Genomic DNA, 18,514 nt, shown 5'->3' on the forward strand with positions numbered 1-18,514 from the left:
ACTTAATTGGTTGCCAAAGCACAAAGTGCTGACAAATATGTATTACTTAATGTGTATCACTTCGTAGGCCATTTTCCTATCTGAAACACAAAAGCAGTCAGCTGGTTTCACAATCCCGATTGCACTAATCTCGGACAATCTTACACCTAAAGTAACACTGGATAGTCCAAGATTAGTGCTAACTGGGGTCTGTGAAACCAGCCGCTCATGATGAATGTGTAATTAACAACATTACTAATACTGAAGACTAAAAAAAGCCTCTCATTGGTCACATTAAGATTGAATTCTGGTAATAATTATTATAATAATTTGCAAGCATCGGTACCTTTTTTATGTATTATTATGCCCTGACAGTAAGAATATACTACTCCAGGCCCACTTGAAAGCCTCTAGAATCCCTCCCTGCTGTGCTGTGCTGTGCTGTGCCCCTCATTACAATATTCCTGGGGTCCCAGTTTAGTAAAGGGTCCATCATGATAAATGGGATACAGTCTCTTTAATAATTCTGCTGTGTGGAATTTCTAATTCTTTCAGTGGGCGTATCTTTTCAGAGCTGGTGGCCAATCAGGCGTCTCTTTAGCATTCTGCAGCTGTGGAGCACATCAAGGCTGTTTTGTTTGCAGTGAAGTTTTTATTGGTGTTCAGCCCCCCGAGTTCCCTCCAGAGCCATTGGAGTGTGACAAGGAAGCTATGCAGGCACTACACAGCCTTCTCCCCAATCCCGGCTGCCACTGCAAACATTAAGCACCTTCCAGCAAGCTACCAGCCTGCAGGTAGGGGGCCTCTTAAAGGGCCAGTCGAGGGTTAGGGTTGGTTCTAAATGAGGGGGAATACTGTGATTTGCAGCCTTCTGAATTGACTGGACAAAACAAGTTATCCAAATGACAGACAGCGGCTTAACAACAGGTTGTTTAAAAAAGGGACTAGAAACTTACTAGAAATAAAAGGTGTAGTGCTATTTTTTTCTTGTTCACTTCTTTGGTGTTTTAAAAAAAAACTGGAAAAGAGATAATAAATAGCAACAGAAGTGTAACACTACAAAGACACAGAACAAAGCAGAAAAGTGGATTTGCGATTCACCGCTTTTCTCTGGAGCTGAACTTTCTTTCCTTGAAGGAAGGGGGATTCCTAGTTGGGCTAATCCCAAGCACCTTGAGGATCAGACCCAAGAAGAAGACACGAAGAACAACATTCTGCTTCGAAAAGAAAGAAAATGGCCAACTCGGGTTTCCAGCTACTGGGGTACTTCTTGGCACTTGGCGGCTGGATTGGCATCATCTCCACCACAGCCCTGCCCCAGTGGAAGCAGTCGTCCTACGCTGGCGATGCCATCATCACTGCGGTGGGTCTGTATGAAGGCCTGTGGATGTCTTGTGCTTCTCAGAGTACAGGGCAGGTGCAGTGCAAGGTGTACGACTCTCTGCTGTCGCTGGATGGTGAGTATCAGTGGTGACGTGTTTGACATTCTCATGTATGAAATCATTCCACGAGACACGTATAGTTGTCTATCTGCCTGTCTTAAAATGTCACTGTTAAAGTCACAAATTGGTTATCCAGCCCAAAATGGGTCGATGATTATCCAGCAAGCTCTTTAGAATGAACTGGATAACCTGAGACTTTCATTTATAACCGTTAATATTATCCATAACTAATGTTATGGATAATAACTAGTGCTGACTTTTTAAATGGCATTGAAAAAGACTTCTAGTCAAAACGTTTGCTGTTGCATTTATTAAGTTTCACTATTATGAAATGTAACCTCAACATTAGCATATACAGGGTGATTCAAAAGTGACTGGACAAATGGAAAAATATCAACAGTATCTGTAACTTGTGTGTTTATCAGTAATAAATATGTTCATTCCATCTGTCCAGTGAATAATCCTGTATATCCCACATATAGATGTGTGTTCAGTGGAAAAATATTACTTTTCTGATAGTAATTTAAATGTGTCCACACCACCCTGTAACTATATTTCTAAATGTGAGACTTTGAGAAAAACGTCACCTTACAGAAAACCCCACAGCCTGCCCTATATCCCTTCAAATCCTCCCTTGCTTTGCTGCACAGAGGGTCCGACAGGTTGCGGTGGAGCAGGCTCCTCATTGAGCAGTATCTGAAACTTCCAGTGTGGTGATGGTCATTTATTTGTCTATTTGCTGATTGGAAGTTGTTGATGTCGGAAAGAAAGAGGGATGCAGTATTTTATATGTCTCAGAATGTCCACAGCGATACTAGATTTTCATTTAAATATTCTACACTTGTGTAAGCTACATATAAGTTAGAGTTATGCCGACCTATGCAAGTGTATACATATTCTGCAGTCACAAAAGAACCAGTTCAAACATTTCTAGTCCTGAATTCCTCCTCTCACAAAACCAGTGGATGTAGTTATTGAACACCATTCAGTGCTGGAAGTGGAAGCTATATGTTCAATCCCTATTTAAGATCCATTAAAAGCTAACCACTCAAACAACCTGCCAAATATATTTTTAAAACAGTAACTTTTTTCTGTACTGATAGTGCAGTATGAATTTACTACCATCTATTTCAGGAAGGAAAAACACACCCAATAAAGTTACTACACCAGAAACAAAACAACTTGATTTAGTGGTTTGTAAGTTGTTTCTCATTTGTTTTAGAATCATAATGGGTGTTCTTTCCTTTCAGAAACAAATGTGCTAATGACGATTTAATAGCTTAAATAGCCTTGAGAAGCGATTGACACCCTAATCAGCCGTTATTATTCATCACCTTATTTACAGTTAATTATTGGTGAGAGGTGTTACATTAACTGTGGTTTTGCATAACTTGAGTGAAGGTAATGATATTCATTCACAGCATCCTGCAAAAGTTATTTATACAGAAGTGAGGTTAACTCTCTACAGGAAATGTAACTGCACCATTACAATGGACTGGTTTCCAAACTAGCACTCACTTTTATATTGAACACTGGCAATGTGTCACAGAGTGAGATGTACATGTGGCAGTCTGGCCCTGGGATCCCTTTTTTCTGATTAGCTTTGTTATTGCTACCTTGGTGGAGCAACAAAGTCATTTAGGTGCACCTTTATTAACAGTAAATGTGCACGGTTATTTTGCAGTGTTCCCCATGGTTATAATATGCATTTCCAATTGTTTACCGTGCCTCTATGGGCTTCACTATGCTTACCTGTGCTTAGTGTTCCCCATTTTCGTTTTTTTACTTTAAAAAAATAAAATCAGTAAAATTGTTTTTAATTGAAATATCGGTAAAAAAATCTCAGTATACACACTTTACACGTGGAATATGATGCGTATCAGTTCTGGTTTCTGATTAAGTTTAATGTCCCTGGCATGTATGATGAAGCAGAATCTGTGCAAGCCGAAGTCACATTTTCCCAAGTTAGCTGGTACTTTGCGAACGTTTAGGCAATCGCTGTGCTGATGGAAATTGTATCTACAGAAGGTATGAACATGACATCAGCACTAAACAAGCCAGGTTTAAATCTTCAAATCATAAAAAGAAAAGAAAATTGACAGAACTGGGTGGTGCAAGCCATCAGGAGACATGTCAAAAATCACACTGGACATTTTCATCAATGCGTTCCATAAGTTTACCAACTAAAGCATCCCCATTTTCTGTCAAATATTTACAATTAAGTTAGGCGTTAGGTAGTGTTTCAGTACAGTACTGTCGCATGAAGTCACCAATACATACCTCTCTGCAATAAACAGTGGCTGTCCAGCAAAGCACAGCACTCTGACAAACTCATTAACACAGTCATTCTGCGCTCTCTTTTTATTAAAGCGTGTGTAAAAGTAGCGTAAATGGATTGCTTGTCTCAGTTCACTTTCTTGTTTTAGTTTAATGTGTCACTTATTTTTCAGTATGTTATTTTATTGTCAGCGTGAACATGTACCTCAGTGCAGCAGTATTGCCGCGCCTATGACCCACTTCTGCTATTTTTGATTTTTATATACTTTAAAACATTCATTTTCTTTTCAATATTCATAAACTGATTTACGTTTTCTCCCCATTCCTCATCCAGTAAAAATATTATATTTTCATATAAGTATTTCAATTTCGTTTTTGATCAAGCTAGTAGTTACTAAGCCCAGCAACTGGCACAATAATCCAACTTTGATTGGCCAACGTAATCAGGTGATAATGTGTTTGTGAAGTGACGTTATTTGATTCTCTGACGTCTAAACATCTGCTCTATCCTAGGATACAGTGTAGGGCTGCTTATTAGAATGTCGGAGTCAAAATAAAACAGCATTTTAATCAAAATATTGTGTATTTCCTAGAAAATAGTATCAGGAAAATATTGAATAATAGACAAAAATCCGGTATAAATCAGTAAAAACCGGCGTCCAGTTAAAAAAAAAATCCTGTAATTTTTTGGAAAAATTCTGAATAAACCAGAAACCTGGAACAGGACCTATGCTTCCCCATGCTTTCACTATGTTTTATTACACTTTTCTTTTACTATGGGAAACTTTTATAAGGATGGATCCAACCAAACACAGAATAAATAATGATAACAATTTGTATTTAACACCTGTCGCCTGAACTACTATCCTGATGTATGATTCTATTAGCATACAGCACACTTGTTGTTTGTCTAGTTTGTCATCCTTCTGAAAATTCACTAAGATTCTCTGATTTGAACCATATAGCTATTGTTTCTACCGTGCAAAAAACTTATACAATTTTATACATACACTACTGTTGTTCTTTGTATTACGATGGCATCATTGCATTTACATACTCAGCCCCTGACAAGTCGGCTTTGTTTGTTCATCATGAAGAGTTATGATGTCATGCATACACAATTATATACATACACATTGTTGTTCTTTGTATTACAATGTCATCAATGCATTTACATACTCAGCCCCCGACAAGTCGGCTTTGTTTGTTCATCATCAAGAGTTATGATGTCATGCATACACAATTATATACATACACATTGTTGTTCTTTGTATTACGATGTCATCATTGCATTTACATACTCAGCCCCCAAAAGGTTGGCTTTGTTTGCACTTCATGGAGAGCTATGATTAAGGATACGATTTTGTCATGGAAGCCACAGAGGTTACGGAAATCGTGAAAATCGTGAATTTGAACAAAAGTCAGTGAAATCTTGGAAATGGATGTCTCGTTCTTATTATTGAAGAAAAAATATATACCATTTCATTCTGAACACGGTAATAAAAACAATTGTTTGACATTCTTACTTTGTCTATATATGTACATTTATGCTGGACATGCACAGAGAAATAGGAACACAGTTTATTTCAGACCCCGTCTGTTTTGCGATGTGGTCGGTGTGAAAGCTGCATCGTACAGTATTCTAAAAAAGAATGTTACGTTGCTGTGAAAGGACCTTTAAGTTTTGTCCTCTAAAGTAACATTTAAACTTGCCAGCAGTCAAAAGCAAAAGTCTTTATATTATTGTTTTTTGTGTACTATTTAAAAGCTCTTGTGTATGTTGATGTAGCTAAACCTACATGATTTGGTGGCCTTTCCGTGACATTTCTGTGAATTCTTGGTTTATTTCCAAAATTTCCATGAAATGTTCTAAAAATCACTGTGACAAAATTGTATCCTTAGCTATACGGCCTGTTCTTTCCAAGTGATTTGGATTAGCAAAGAGAATGATAGCTGAAAAGTATCTTAGAATCCATCCTTGACATTGCTGCTGTCCTAATAATGAGTGGCACAGTCACATGTAGCACCCAATACCAGCACCAGTGGTCCATTGAGTTTCCTTTTTGGCCTGACACAGCCTGTCACAGTTTGTACTTTCAAGAAAAATAGCTAATGTACTAACTGACAGTACAATTTATACATGTCCCCTTTAAGATTAACTTTCAAATGCAAATGCAAATAAATGAACAAATAAAAACTCACGTTAAACACCCACAGATATGTTTTGAGTTCGATCATGGAGATGTTTTTTCTAGTTTATGAAACATGCTCGGAGGAGGTGGAGTAACAGGCTTGACGTCACACTGAATGCATGTGAATTCGTTGTTTCCAGTTTAATGTGGTACCAGGAAGGGTAACCGTTTCTCAGATGTCTTAAACTGGTCTACAATGGTTTCTACAGCTTGTACCAGGTTATTTACATATTCATCAAAATCTACATGCACATGTGCTGCCATTTCTCAGGTGTTCATGTTTTAGTTAGATAGTAGCAACATGTTTGTGAAGTTTTGTGTTTTATGGTTTGAACCGAGTCAGGCAGCTTGTGGTTTCGTTTGAAAAGTTATTCAATAGTGAGTTATCCCGACTACTGTATATGAATAACTATAGAAATACTAAAATAAACTAAAACTCAATGGCAAACATTTTGACTGAACATCTTTTTCATTGCTTTTGATATAGCATAACATCTGAAGACATTGAAAAACAATTCTAGTCAGAACATTTGTAACTGAATTTTCCGAATTCAGCACTATAGATTGTTTAATAGGATGACATATGAATAACTGAAGCTATTTTCTAAATGTATAGTTTAGACTAGCTTTTTAAAATAAACATTATTGTGATACTACTGAAGGTACAGTAAGATAACACACGCTTTTAAAGATGTCTTTCCTACCCAGATTTGGGAAAGCCGTGATCTGTTTATTCTCTGTTCTCTTTATCTCTCTTGTTTTCAGTTTTCTTCTCCATTCTCCCTTTGATTCCTAAACTTTAATAACTACATTATTATTTGACGATTGTTGTTTTATTGTTTGAATTGATTTCAATTTAAAAAAAATGAACAATGAAACTATATTCAAAGCACTATATGGGGATTTATTTATATTCCACAAATTAATAGTAAGCTCTCGAGACAAAAATCATACTGCTAAATCAGATTTTTTTTTCCCCTATTATAACGAGGTGCTTGGATGTCAAAGGACAATCACGAATAAATATTTTTTAATACATTTAAACAATACTTAACCCTTATAAAAGTTTACCAAGGTACATTTGCACAGGGATTGTGCAGATTTTCCATGCTTTCCCCATTGTTTTCCCATAGTTATACTGTTACAATGTTATTTTTTAATATGCTTTACCATGCCTCACTGGTAAACCATGCTTTCACTGGGCTTTTTTGTATCTTGCTATGCTTTCACTATGGTAAACTTTTATAACGGAATCGCTGTGGAATTGTGCATTGTCCCTTTAACAGGCTCTGTAAGCAGAGAACACAGCGTCCCATTGTGAAGCACCCTCCTAATCGTATCTGTATGAAAGACCTCAATACTCCTACAGCATGTGCTGAGGTCGGTCTCAACCATGTGGGTTACAGAGGAATTCCAAGGGGGGGGGGGGGGGGCACAAAACCTTGTATTGAGCCAGAGCATCGCAAGCAGGGGATTGAAATAAAAATAATCTGAACCATCCCCCAGGACTTCCCAGCAATTAAACATAAAATACCCAGAATTACAATTTTCATATGAAACAATGTCTTCCAGATTTCTAATGAACATTTTGGTCCAGTTTCTTTTATCCATAGGCTTGCTCCTTTTCATCATGTATTTTTCAGAGGCTTGCACGTATTTGACTGGGGTCCCTCATTGTTAAATATAACAGGCATCACCACTTTCAGTTTATGAGTCGTCTCTGACCAGCTGAATTGATTGAGTGGGCAGAGATACTGGTATCCAAAGTCAACAATTAGAAAGCTTCAGGTATGATTGACACCTGTTTCATCTGCTAAGATTTTCCTTAGCGTGGAACTCTCTGCCCTGGCCACATTTGGTCAGCTTCTAGTCAGAAGCAAAGAATACATTGAAAATCATTGCATTAAGATGCAAAACCCCTGCAGCCCTTTCGCTCAGTTAACAGGTTTCATGATGTTTCAATAAAACACTGAGTCAGCTCACAAATAAATACGTTATGTGAGCCCTTGAAAAATAAATGTGGAACAGGAGCAAGCCTGCATATACATTACAGATACATTACCACCACTGAGTGTTTCATAGTTATGCATGTCCATTATTCACATTACTGTTTGCTTATCTTCATGTCTTTGAGTAAAATAATGGGAGGTTTGATATTAAAATGACTGGGACTCAATTCCTCACCACTATTCAACACAGATGGAGTTAGTGCTGTTCTTCATGCCAATTTCATATAAGGTTTTGTATCCGGAAATATACAGATAGATGTTATTATTTCTACCATATTTCAGATTACACAGGACCATTAAAATGTGTGTGTTCATTGAGACTTGAGATCAAGTGGGATTTCTCAGCCTCTTTGATAACAGGGAATGACTCAGGGGTAGATGTACTAAAGTGTTGCGCCTGTCTCAATAGTCGCAAACCAGCTGCAAACGAGTCGAAAGTCTGTGGTGAAATGTACTAAACAAGCCCAATGCTGTTAGTCTCTTTTTAGGGAATGCTTTGCAGCAGCAGTTTTTCTTTGCGGTTCAGCCAGATGAATATGTAATTATGGGCGTTCCTGCATAAATTTGCAAAAATGGGGTTGAGGTAGTGCAAATGAGGGTTCACAAATATTACTTGTGTTCTCAAGTTACCGGTAGCCTACAGGCTAAAGTAAAAAGGTAAGTGTGTTAGGTATTCATTTTATATTACTACTATATGTATAGGCCTACTGTACAGATTTATATTTTTACATAATGTAACGTGTAGCCTACCCAAAACACATGTTTTCATTAACATATTTTCTCTTAATACATATGACAAAATGCATAGTTTTTGAATTATCGCAACAGAAATGCAAATTGCGGTATGTTTTGCGCTGCGACTGGCCCATCTTAGTGCATCTACCCCTCTGTGTCTTCCTGTAACCTGGCATACCTCTTACAAAGATTGTACCACTGCAGTGTAAACCTTATAGGGCTAAATGGAGCTTGTGATTGTGTGCTTTGCAAGTTCAATGCAGCCGCTGCTCTCTGTTCCAGTTCATATCCAGACGTGCCGGGCGCTGATGGTGGTGTCCGTGCTGATGGGCTTCCTCGCGATCATCGTCAGCGTCGTGGGAATGAAGTGCACTAAAGTGGGAGACAACAACCCCGTCACGAAGAGCAGGATTGCTGTCTCCGGAGGGGTCCTCTTCCTGCTTGCAGGTAACAAGCCTGTAGACTTGTTTCATTTAACTGGGGTTCATTATAATGAAGCAGAAAGGAAGAAGTTCAACTGCCAGCACTACCTGGCTAGGGCCAGCCTCCCCAGGTGGTTGAACTGGTCTTCCCCACAGTGTGGTCCCTTATAGAAGTGTGCCGTGGTAAAAGAATAGCAAAGTGTAAGAAAGCATGGTTTACCAGAGAGGTATGGGGACGCATTTTAAAACTGTATAGTATAACCATTGGAAAAGCATGGGAAAACTGCTAACTTACTGTAGTAAAGATTTTTAACGGGCTACACTTAACCCCCAAGCAACACTATTATATTACATCTGGATTTTAGGTACTGCAGGAACATAGTGGTCACGTACTTGATTCACTCAGCCTGGTTAAACACACAGTCTTGAAGATTCTTCTGATTTACCTCTAAGCTGGTAGAACAAAGGAAATGGCTTCCAGCTCCTTTTTATAGTATGTGGCCAGGGTTAATTGACAGTCAATAAATCAATTAGCACCTGCCCACCTTCCACACCTGTCTCATTAGAAAGGGGGTTCTAACCCCCAGCCATGCCATATCTAGCACAAACTGAAATGTAAACTAATTTTATTTAAAAAGAAACAAAATACACTATTTACACATGAGACAAACACTGTAAAACATTAAATGCAAAGAATGTAAGTCAACAGTGGATTTAATATGTAACTGAAGCATGCAAACAGCACTTCGACAATATAAACTCTGAGATGTTCCGGTGCAATTCATTTCTCAGTGTTCTGTGATGGATTGATTCATTTTTAATCCTGGTGTCTGCATTGGCCCTACAGGATTGTGCACACTGATCTCTGTGTCCTGGTATGCAACACAAGTCTCCCATCAATTCTTTAACCCAAACACACCTGTGAATGCCAGGTAAGGGGCTATTTATGTATTTCTCTTTCCATTGGGTGGATACGGTCACATGATGAAACCACTAAAGTGATGCAGAACCCAGACATGAATTACAGTTTTACACATGCAGTACAAAGCAATTTTAATTCAGTGCTCCCTGTTATAAGACAGCCCTTTGTACCACATAACCAGTTTAAAGGGGCTTCCAGTTGCCCCTGAATGTCATCCCACTAGCACTTTCATTTTTGTTATAAGGAGGAACACAAACAGCATGGCTCACGACTTCAGCATTATACTGGGGGGGCACAGTAATGTAAAAACTGTAACGATTCTAACCTCAAATATAGTGTGAATGACCCTTCCCATATTCCTGTTTTGTGTCCCTTCACTCCAGGTATGAGTTTGGCTCTGCTCTGTTTGTTGGCTGGGCGGCCGCCAGTCTCACCATGCTGGGAGGGTCGTTTCTCTGCTGCTCTTGTCCTAATGAGGAGAGAAGAGGGCAACAGTATTACAGACAATCCCAGCCATCCACAGCCAGGGAGTACGTGTAAATAATACTACAACAAACACTAAGCATAGAGACTGGACATGCACTAAGACATTCCCGAGTCCCCTTTTCCCTAGATTACATCCCTGTTTTCTATTTACTGTTTTATTTCTATTCTGGAAGTTACTGCTGGAAAATCAATGACAATCATCTTGTCATATACTTTCTCTGTCAAAAACACTGAAATCCTCTCTAAGAATAAGCAGTTTATTGTTTACAGTAAGTAAGTGCTTTAGTCCTGCATTTCTATGTCCAGCTTTGAGAGCCTTGGTGGCAGCTGCACAGATAAACAGTGGTGTACTCGCCATGGGGAAAAGGAGACGATAAAGAACTTGTAATGTAAAAAATCAAATCAAATAAGACAGAAAGCTGATGTTTCAGCTCTGAAAACCTTAGTGTGTTCTTGGCTGTGTCACAGTTTGGCCATTCCAAATGATATCTTATGAATTGTTTCAATGGGATTCTATTATAAATGACATGAGTGGTGCTCTATTGCATCTTTCTGCTATTGTAAATTAGATTGTAGTACGATGATACAAAGTAGGTTTGATAAAAGTGCTTGGGGTTTACTGAGCCTAGATACAGGAAAATGAGATTGTTTTTATTTTTAGCAATGTCACAAACATCTATTCAGTACAGTGCTTGCAATTGACAAATGAAACCCAAACACAGCAACGTGTCAGCTGGTGTCTTCACTATAAAGGGGAAAGCTCTTTCGGAAGGGCTTGATTTCCATGTAGGGTGAACACAACATGTAATGTTAACATTATACAAAGTACATTGTATCCAACTCAATTAGTCTTAACTGGCCTTAAACATGCAGCTGGTGTATGCTACCAGTAATACAATCCAATACTCAAATATGTGGAACTCTTCTGCCTATCAAAGCTACCCAGCAGCTCAGGAATAGATAGAATAGACTCTTAGTGGACTGAAAAGACTACAAGGGAAATCTGCAGTCTTTGGCAGAAGCAAGTACAGTCAGCATGCAGCGTAACTGCTGTTGTGTTTAAACAGGACCCACGCTCAAGGAGTACAATCATACTGAAGCTGTCCTTTCAGTCTGGGTTACCTTATCTCTTTTATTTAAATCTCTATTTAGACAGCTATTTAGTTTTAGTAAACGAAACCAATGTTATGTTGCAATCCTTCCTTTATATATATATTATTGTGGATAATTGTTTTTGAACCAGGTTTGTTTAATGCATTGTAAAATATTGCACGTGTTCCAGCTTTACGTTTCTTAGTTGTTATTGATTGTGTAAAAGGTAGCATTGACTTTATTTTAGAATCCTATTTGAGATGTTTCAATGTATTTAAGCAGTGTGAACTAAATCTGCATTCTAATGCCCATGACCACAGTTTGCACTAACAGCCTTAAATCTGCCTTTCATTGTGAGAGTGGTATTCGTTGTTTAAATCTGATAGAGAATTTTTACGTACTCTGTGGGTTTGATATACATTCCAGGAATTCTAGTAATGAACTATTAAAGACTATACAATCACATTTATTTTTGATTATTGGTTTTTGATTATCAAAGCAACTAACAATAGTTTGGGTATCATGGAAAAATGCCCTACATATAAGAAAAATAGTCAAGATCATTCAATATACTGTGTATGTGGTTCATACCAAATACAAGCTGATGTCTGGAGTGTTACAATCCTCACGGCGCTTTATTACTAAACTCAGGACCTATTCTGTGGGCACATCCCATATACAGAGGAGACACCAGGAGAGTTCATAGAGTTCTGGAGTTATTCCACAAATGAGGGTTTGGCTAGCATCATGAGTGAAATAACCACAGCACTCTATGGACATTCATGGAGCATTCTGTTTATGTAACAACTATAATGTATGGAAAAGAAAGTTTGAGCAGATTAATCAGGCGTCACATCTGCTTAGCAACATGGTGAAATCTGAATAAGGGCGATTCGCCCAGTCGTTCGGCCATTGGCTTTGCTTTAATGCAAGATTCTATGCAGCAGCATGGAATATTAAAAACATGATTCAATGGTAGATCTTTTAACACTTGCTGTATAAATATGTCTATCCCACTCCAATCTAGCACACACATTGACAATACTTGTAGGGTGTGACACAGGGTATGAAAGGGATTACAAGCAGATTCACATCTAGACATACCATATGCATCAATGTATACACATCACATTGAAGACACTTCTAGTTAAACTTTGTTAAGTTTCTTTAAGTGTTTATTTATTCAAATGTTTTCATGGTAGGGATGCTTCTTTAGTGAATGTGATATTTCTTCTGAACTTTGTTTTGGTTCACTTTATAATGGGTTGGGCAATTCTGGCCCTTGGGGGTCAGTCCACACCAGATTAAAGAGGTCATGTGAAAGAAGTCATTATGTTAGGATGTTTAACTGGTTCTATTAAATCATTTTGAACATGGTTTGAACAGACACCTGCCCATATTGAAATATTTTTTTATATATGTTGTACATAGGTAAGACATTTTAAATACTGATTCACAACTCAGTGCTCCCTCTTCAATTCACTATCTGACTTTCACATCCAAAAATGAAATATTGAAAGACCATTATACAGTAAAATATAGCACATGTGCAGTTTACTTTTGACATGAACGAATCGACGAGCACAGTATTATGTGAACCTATATATATATATATAACTTGAAAATGCATTATTCCTAAATATTTTAAATAATACATGGAAAAGCTATTGCCTTTCCTTGTGGGACAGAAGGGCCAGTTTTGTCCACCCCTACTTTGTAACAATGATCCTTACAGAAGCTTCCATCATGTATATAACTAATCCTTTCACCCTTTCTTTCAAACTAAGGGCTTTCCTTGTCTGACAGCATGTTCCACTGTCTCCTGCTGCTTCCACTAAAACAATGGCAATGTCTTCCTGCCGCTAACTCTCCTCTCCTGAATGTCTCTTCTCTTTCTGATCTAGGGCTGAGTTGTTGAGTGAAACTAGTTTTCCTGACTGAGCAAACCCCCTGCCTCTTTTGAAGATTATTCAAGTTCCACTTAATTTTTCCGTTTCCTTGTTCCTTCCTAGATGCAAAATTTGGACCCTTATTACTTCACTATAGTATAAAATGCACTCTCTATAGATGTTTCTATCTGCATCTGATAATATAGAAAGAATGCACCCTGACCTATCAAAACCTGTGAAAGAATATGGACTCTAATAGATAATAAATGGACAAGGTCTGAACATGTACAGAACAGTCTAATTGACATTGTAATAACAATATTGTATGCTGTAAATAATGTCTAAAAAAATAATGTTTTATGTTGTCAGTATTATTACTTTTGGTTATGTTTTAAGTAACTGGTAGTCTAATGTGTTTTAATACATGTATACTTACTTAAACATTTCTTTTCTTTTAAATTGCAGAACAAATGTAAAAATGTCTCCACCAGAGAAAGGGGAGCAGTACTTGTAGTTTGGATTATGCCCAGCCATTGGTCACATGCTGTTTAGTTTTTGCAACAGACAAGACTCTTTGAGGCAAATGTAAAGCTAAATTTGTTATACCAAATAAATAAAAATGCCTACCGCTGTAAAACACCTACATGTAAAATCAAATTCTTGCTATTAGCCTTTTCCTTTCATGAGTATGCACATAGATTCAAATCATGTGTGAGTCACTGTGATTCAAACCTGATTAGGGCTAGTGCCACCAAGCTTCTTAAAGATAGAATGGAAAAGGTTTAAAATAATGGAGTGTCCTCTTACCCAATCTCATCCATGTTACTGGGTTTGCGATCAGGTTCATTGCCACAGCTGAGCTGCTGAAGCCCATTTCAAGTAGCTGTAGTTCATGAACCCACAGGGTGTGCTGCTTCAGTGTGAGACTAGCGGTTAGAGAGTGTATTTCATTTAGTCTCACTTGCAAGGCCTGTGTGCGCTTCCCTGCTGACAATGATTTGTGAGTTATTTGCTGCTGTTAACAAGAGACACTGAGAACTGAATCTCAAAGAACCTTAGAAAATAGGTTGCCTAACTCTCTAACCTTTATTCTCACATCGATGATTCAAAACTCCCGTGTTGGAAACTCTACTAAGGCTATTTGAAATAGTCTTCAGCAGCTAGGCTTGGGGCTATGAACTTTTCATGCTTAAATATTTTAAACATCACTTTCAAAGATATGATAAAGACAGAAACAAATCAAGAATTGGAAACCAAATACCATGAATGACATTTGGGTAAGAGAATAATCCATTTATAAAAATGCTTCCCAGTCTGCCTTTAATGCATTTATCTGGGGCGTCAAAGCTGATATTTACTGTATGCCCCCAACACACTTCCATTTTAGTGACATCTGTCAGCATTTTTATTGTATGTTAATAGGAGTATCCTTATAAATGTCTGCTATGGTAAAATGGTGGTAAATAGAAGTGATGGATGGTAAATGCATGCCAAAAGCATGTATACAAACATGAGGAAGCATGGGAAAGTGTGTGACATGATAACACATGCAAATGTACTGAAGCAAACTTTAATAAGGTGTGAATTGTTGTCATTTTAAAATATATGTATGGTAGTAATAGATAAAATAACAGCAGCTAAATCCAATATATATATATATATATATGATGAGGGTAACTGGTGATTTAGATCCCATTATGTATTCACTGTGTCACATTACAGTGCATTTTGTCTCTGAGCAATATAAACTAACACTAAGACTAATACCCTGAAAACCCCAGAATGTCTTTAATATTTCAGAAAGTGCAAATATGATTCAATGGGAGAGTTTTAGGGGATGAGAAAACAAAATATACATCATTTGATCTGGGAAATTATTATATAGTATATTACATGCTTTACAAGAATGTGCTTAAAAAAACTATTAGGGCCAAGCATCATTTCCCTCTACTTAATGCACCATAACACTAAAATAATGCAGCAGGAAGATATATTGGAAATAGTTCATCTTTATGGCCAGTAGGGATATACTGATTCACAAGCAGGTCTTTATCATCAATTCAAATGGACTAATTCTGCAGCCAAGCCCAATTATTATAATTGTTTTTAAAAGCTTTACATTATAAATGTCTCCTTTATTTTCACCAATGAGCTCCTCTAAAGAGTTGAACATTGTAAAGTTAAATATTAGTGGGATGTGTTTCACCTCAAAACCAGTGTGTTTTTACCTGGTTAAATAAGAAATGATTATTCTGTTAAAGACAACAAATTGTACTTAGTTATCCAATGGAACAAGTTATTAGAGAGAAATGGGATGTCACAGGGGCGGAAAAGGATCAAATAGGAGAAAACTGTGAGAAAAGACCCAAAATAAAATAGCACAATACTGGAAACTGCAAAAAAAGTTGTCTTTAAAATCCTAAATAGGTCTTAAAAAAACAGTACCGTTATACAACTTATAATTTCCCCTTGAACAGCATAGGTACTGTATTATTGTTATTGCATGGTATTTTATATTGCCTCATATTCCATTAATTTTCTTAGCGTTTTTTTTTTAAGATTTTTTACCTCCAAAATATGTCACAGTTTCTGAGAAAAAGGATACCATTTTACATTTTGTAATTTACAAACATTCATGTCAGAGATCAATAGCTTCAGAGGATTTAAGAGACCTGGAATCGGAACAGTCGCAATAATAACAAAACAATGTGAAGATTAAACTATGACAGGATTCCTCTTCTGTTAGTTTATGTGAATAGCCATACATCTCGAAAATTAGGGAATTCCAGAAAAAACCCATAAGGATGGAATTCAAGGATGGTTTCAAATGATTGACAGGCCAGTTGATCCCTCTGCTTCCCTGCCTTTTCACCACCGTCTCCAAAGCTGTTCCCTCAAGACCCAACTGACTACCCCCTCTCCAACCCCCTTGCTTAGTGCAATTGAAAATATCAACATGGGACAGTGGATTGTGTTTGAGAATAATGGTGGAGATCAGAAAAGATGGTAGACGTGACATAACTATGTTTCCCATGTAACCGATTTCTCCAACAAGAACCGCTGTGGCATGTTGATACACCTTGTTCTTCACATTTACTGTGTGGTTATTCTCCTTTCTCCCCCTATTCTATGATGCCCCTCCTCCCCTCAGGAGTCCTCCCCACACCCTGCCCAGTGGAGACACCAGCTGAGAGGAGCAGCTCTGGTTCCTTTCCAGTCGTAGCTGTCAGAAGCTGCTCCCGGTCCGGCACACAGTTCTGGCTTAACCAGTGCAGGACATCTCAAGTTGTGCTTTTATTACTGTACCCTTCAATGAGAAAGATGGCCTACAATTAGAATGCACAAACTCCACATATTCTCGTTTTTTTATTTGAAATATCATGCTAGGAGCTGGCTTAATTCATGGCAACGCTCTAATCTCTTTTCAGAATTGTCTTTTAAATAAAACTGTATTTACTTTATCCAATAGACGTCACAGAGGTGCATAAGTGTGCACCATTTTGTGAGAATATGACAGAATATTACATTTGACATTCTGTAAATTATAAGTAAAGCAGACTGTTTAATTAACGCCTTTGTTAGTGTATAAAAACAATTATAATATTCAAAAATACCATTCTCAAATGCAAAATATTTGTGTACACTGTAAAGAAGAAAAGACAATGTTTTCTATTAGGTAATTATACTAACTCATTAGTAATTACATCTTTGTGTCAGTACTGGTTTGGGAGGAAAACACTGAAGGTTTTGCTTTTGCCATACCTTTGTTATAAGTAGTTTATTAGTACTGTAATTATACTGTAGTTAGTATTGTTTCTATGAATGTTTGCTTCAATGCAAGTATCACAACAATATAGTCCCCACACTGACAGTGGAGCATGTTGTTATAGTATAAATACAGTGTGGGTAATGTACCAGTATTTTAAGATGTATTCAAGAAATCTGTTAGGGGGGAAGGGGCTCATCTTTCTCAAGTGGTGTATGTTGTTTTAAATTATTTACTAAAAAAATAGTGTGTTCTTTTCTTTTCCAGAAGATGTGCCTTAATGATTTATTGTATTATGTGGGGTGTGCTTGTTTTTTTTTTTTCTTTGTTTTTTTTTTCTGTTTAAATATTTTGGATTTTAATGTTATTAAAGACATTTTACATGAAAAAGTCTCCTTAGTCCTTATCTTGGTTTAATTTGACCGTAATCCTGGTGCCCTCACCCCACCTCTCTGTTTTTAGCATGTGTGAACATGTACAAGATATCTGCCATGGTAAAAGCTTCTTCATCCTGGACTCCTACGAATTAGCCGCAACACACCTAAAAAAAACAAAAACCGAGTACCCAGGAGCTGAGGGGTGTTGGATAAATATATTGTCTCATATAAGATCACTTGAGACAGAACATTCTGTTCCTTTTTCTACATTATTATTATTTATTTCTTAGCAGACGCCCTTATCCAGGGCGACTTACAATTGTTACAAGATTTCACATTATACAGATATCACAGTATTTTTACATACAATTACCCATTTATACAGTTGGGTTTTTACTGGAGCAATCTAGGTAAAGTACCTTGCTCAAGGGTACAACAGCAGTGTCCCCCACTGGGGATTGAACCCACAACCCTCCGGTCAAGAGTCCAGAGCCCTAACCACTACTCCACACTGCTGCCCACACTACATGCTTCTTTCTTTCAAATTCATCAACTGACAAACAGCTCAGGAATGTAGCTGTTCTTTAGAAAACAGAGATAAAAATATATACAGACGTGCTCAAATTTGTTGGTACCCTTACAGCTAATTGAAATAATGCTTCATTCCTCCTGAAAAGTGATGAAATTAAAAGCTATTTTATCATTTATACTTGCATGCCTTTGGTATGTCATAGAATAAAGCAAAGAAGCTGTGAAAAGAGATGAATTATTGCTTATTCTACAAAGATATTCTAAAATGGCCTGGACACATTTGTTGGTACCCCTTAGAAAAGATAATAAATAATTGGATTATAGTGATATTTCAAGCTAATTAGTTTCTTTAATTAGTATCACACATGTCTCCAATCTTGTAATCAGTCATTCAG

At 37.3% G+C, this 18,514-nt stretch overlaps 1 protein-coding gene across 4 annotated transcripts; it reads left to right on the top strand.

Annotated features, from left to right (window-relative positions):
* The first annotated feature begins 620 nt into the window (after positions 1-620).
* Positions 621-17,579, top strand: LOC117425657 (claudin-19-like). Of its 4 annotated transcripts, XM_034042786.3 has the most exons (6): positions 621-773; positions 1,117-1,436; positions 8,917-9,081; positions 9,904-9,988; positions 10,362-10,508; positions 13,911-15,400. In XM_034042786.3, exons 2-6 carry the CDS (start codon positions 1,214-1,216, stop codon positions 13,957-13,959), a joined length of 669 nt encoding a protein of 222 aa, XP_033898677.1. In that variant the 5' UTR covers positions 621-773; positions 1,117-1,213; the 3' UTR covers positions 13,960-15,400. The 4 variants fall into 4 exon arrangements, with proteins under 4 accessions (XP_033898677.1, XP_033898678.1, XP_033898676.1 ...); XM_034042787.3 differs by lacking the exon at positions 13,911-15,400 and adding an exon at positions 16,597-17,579 and having other exon boundaries at positions 631-1,436; XM_034042785.3 differs by having other exon boundaries at positions 631-1,436.
* The last annotated feature ends 935 nt before the right edge of the window (positions 17,580-18,514 follow it).

Source organism: Acipenser ruthenus, chromosome 20 (genome assembly GCF_902713425.1).
Source record: "Acipenser ruthenus chromosome 20, fAciRut3.2 maternal haplotype, whole genome shotgun sequence".
NCBI lineage: Eukaryota > Metazoa > Chordata > Actinopteri > Acipenseriformes > Acipenseridae > Acipenser > Acipenser ruthenus.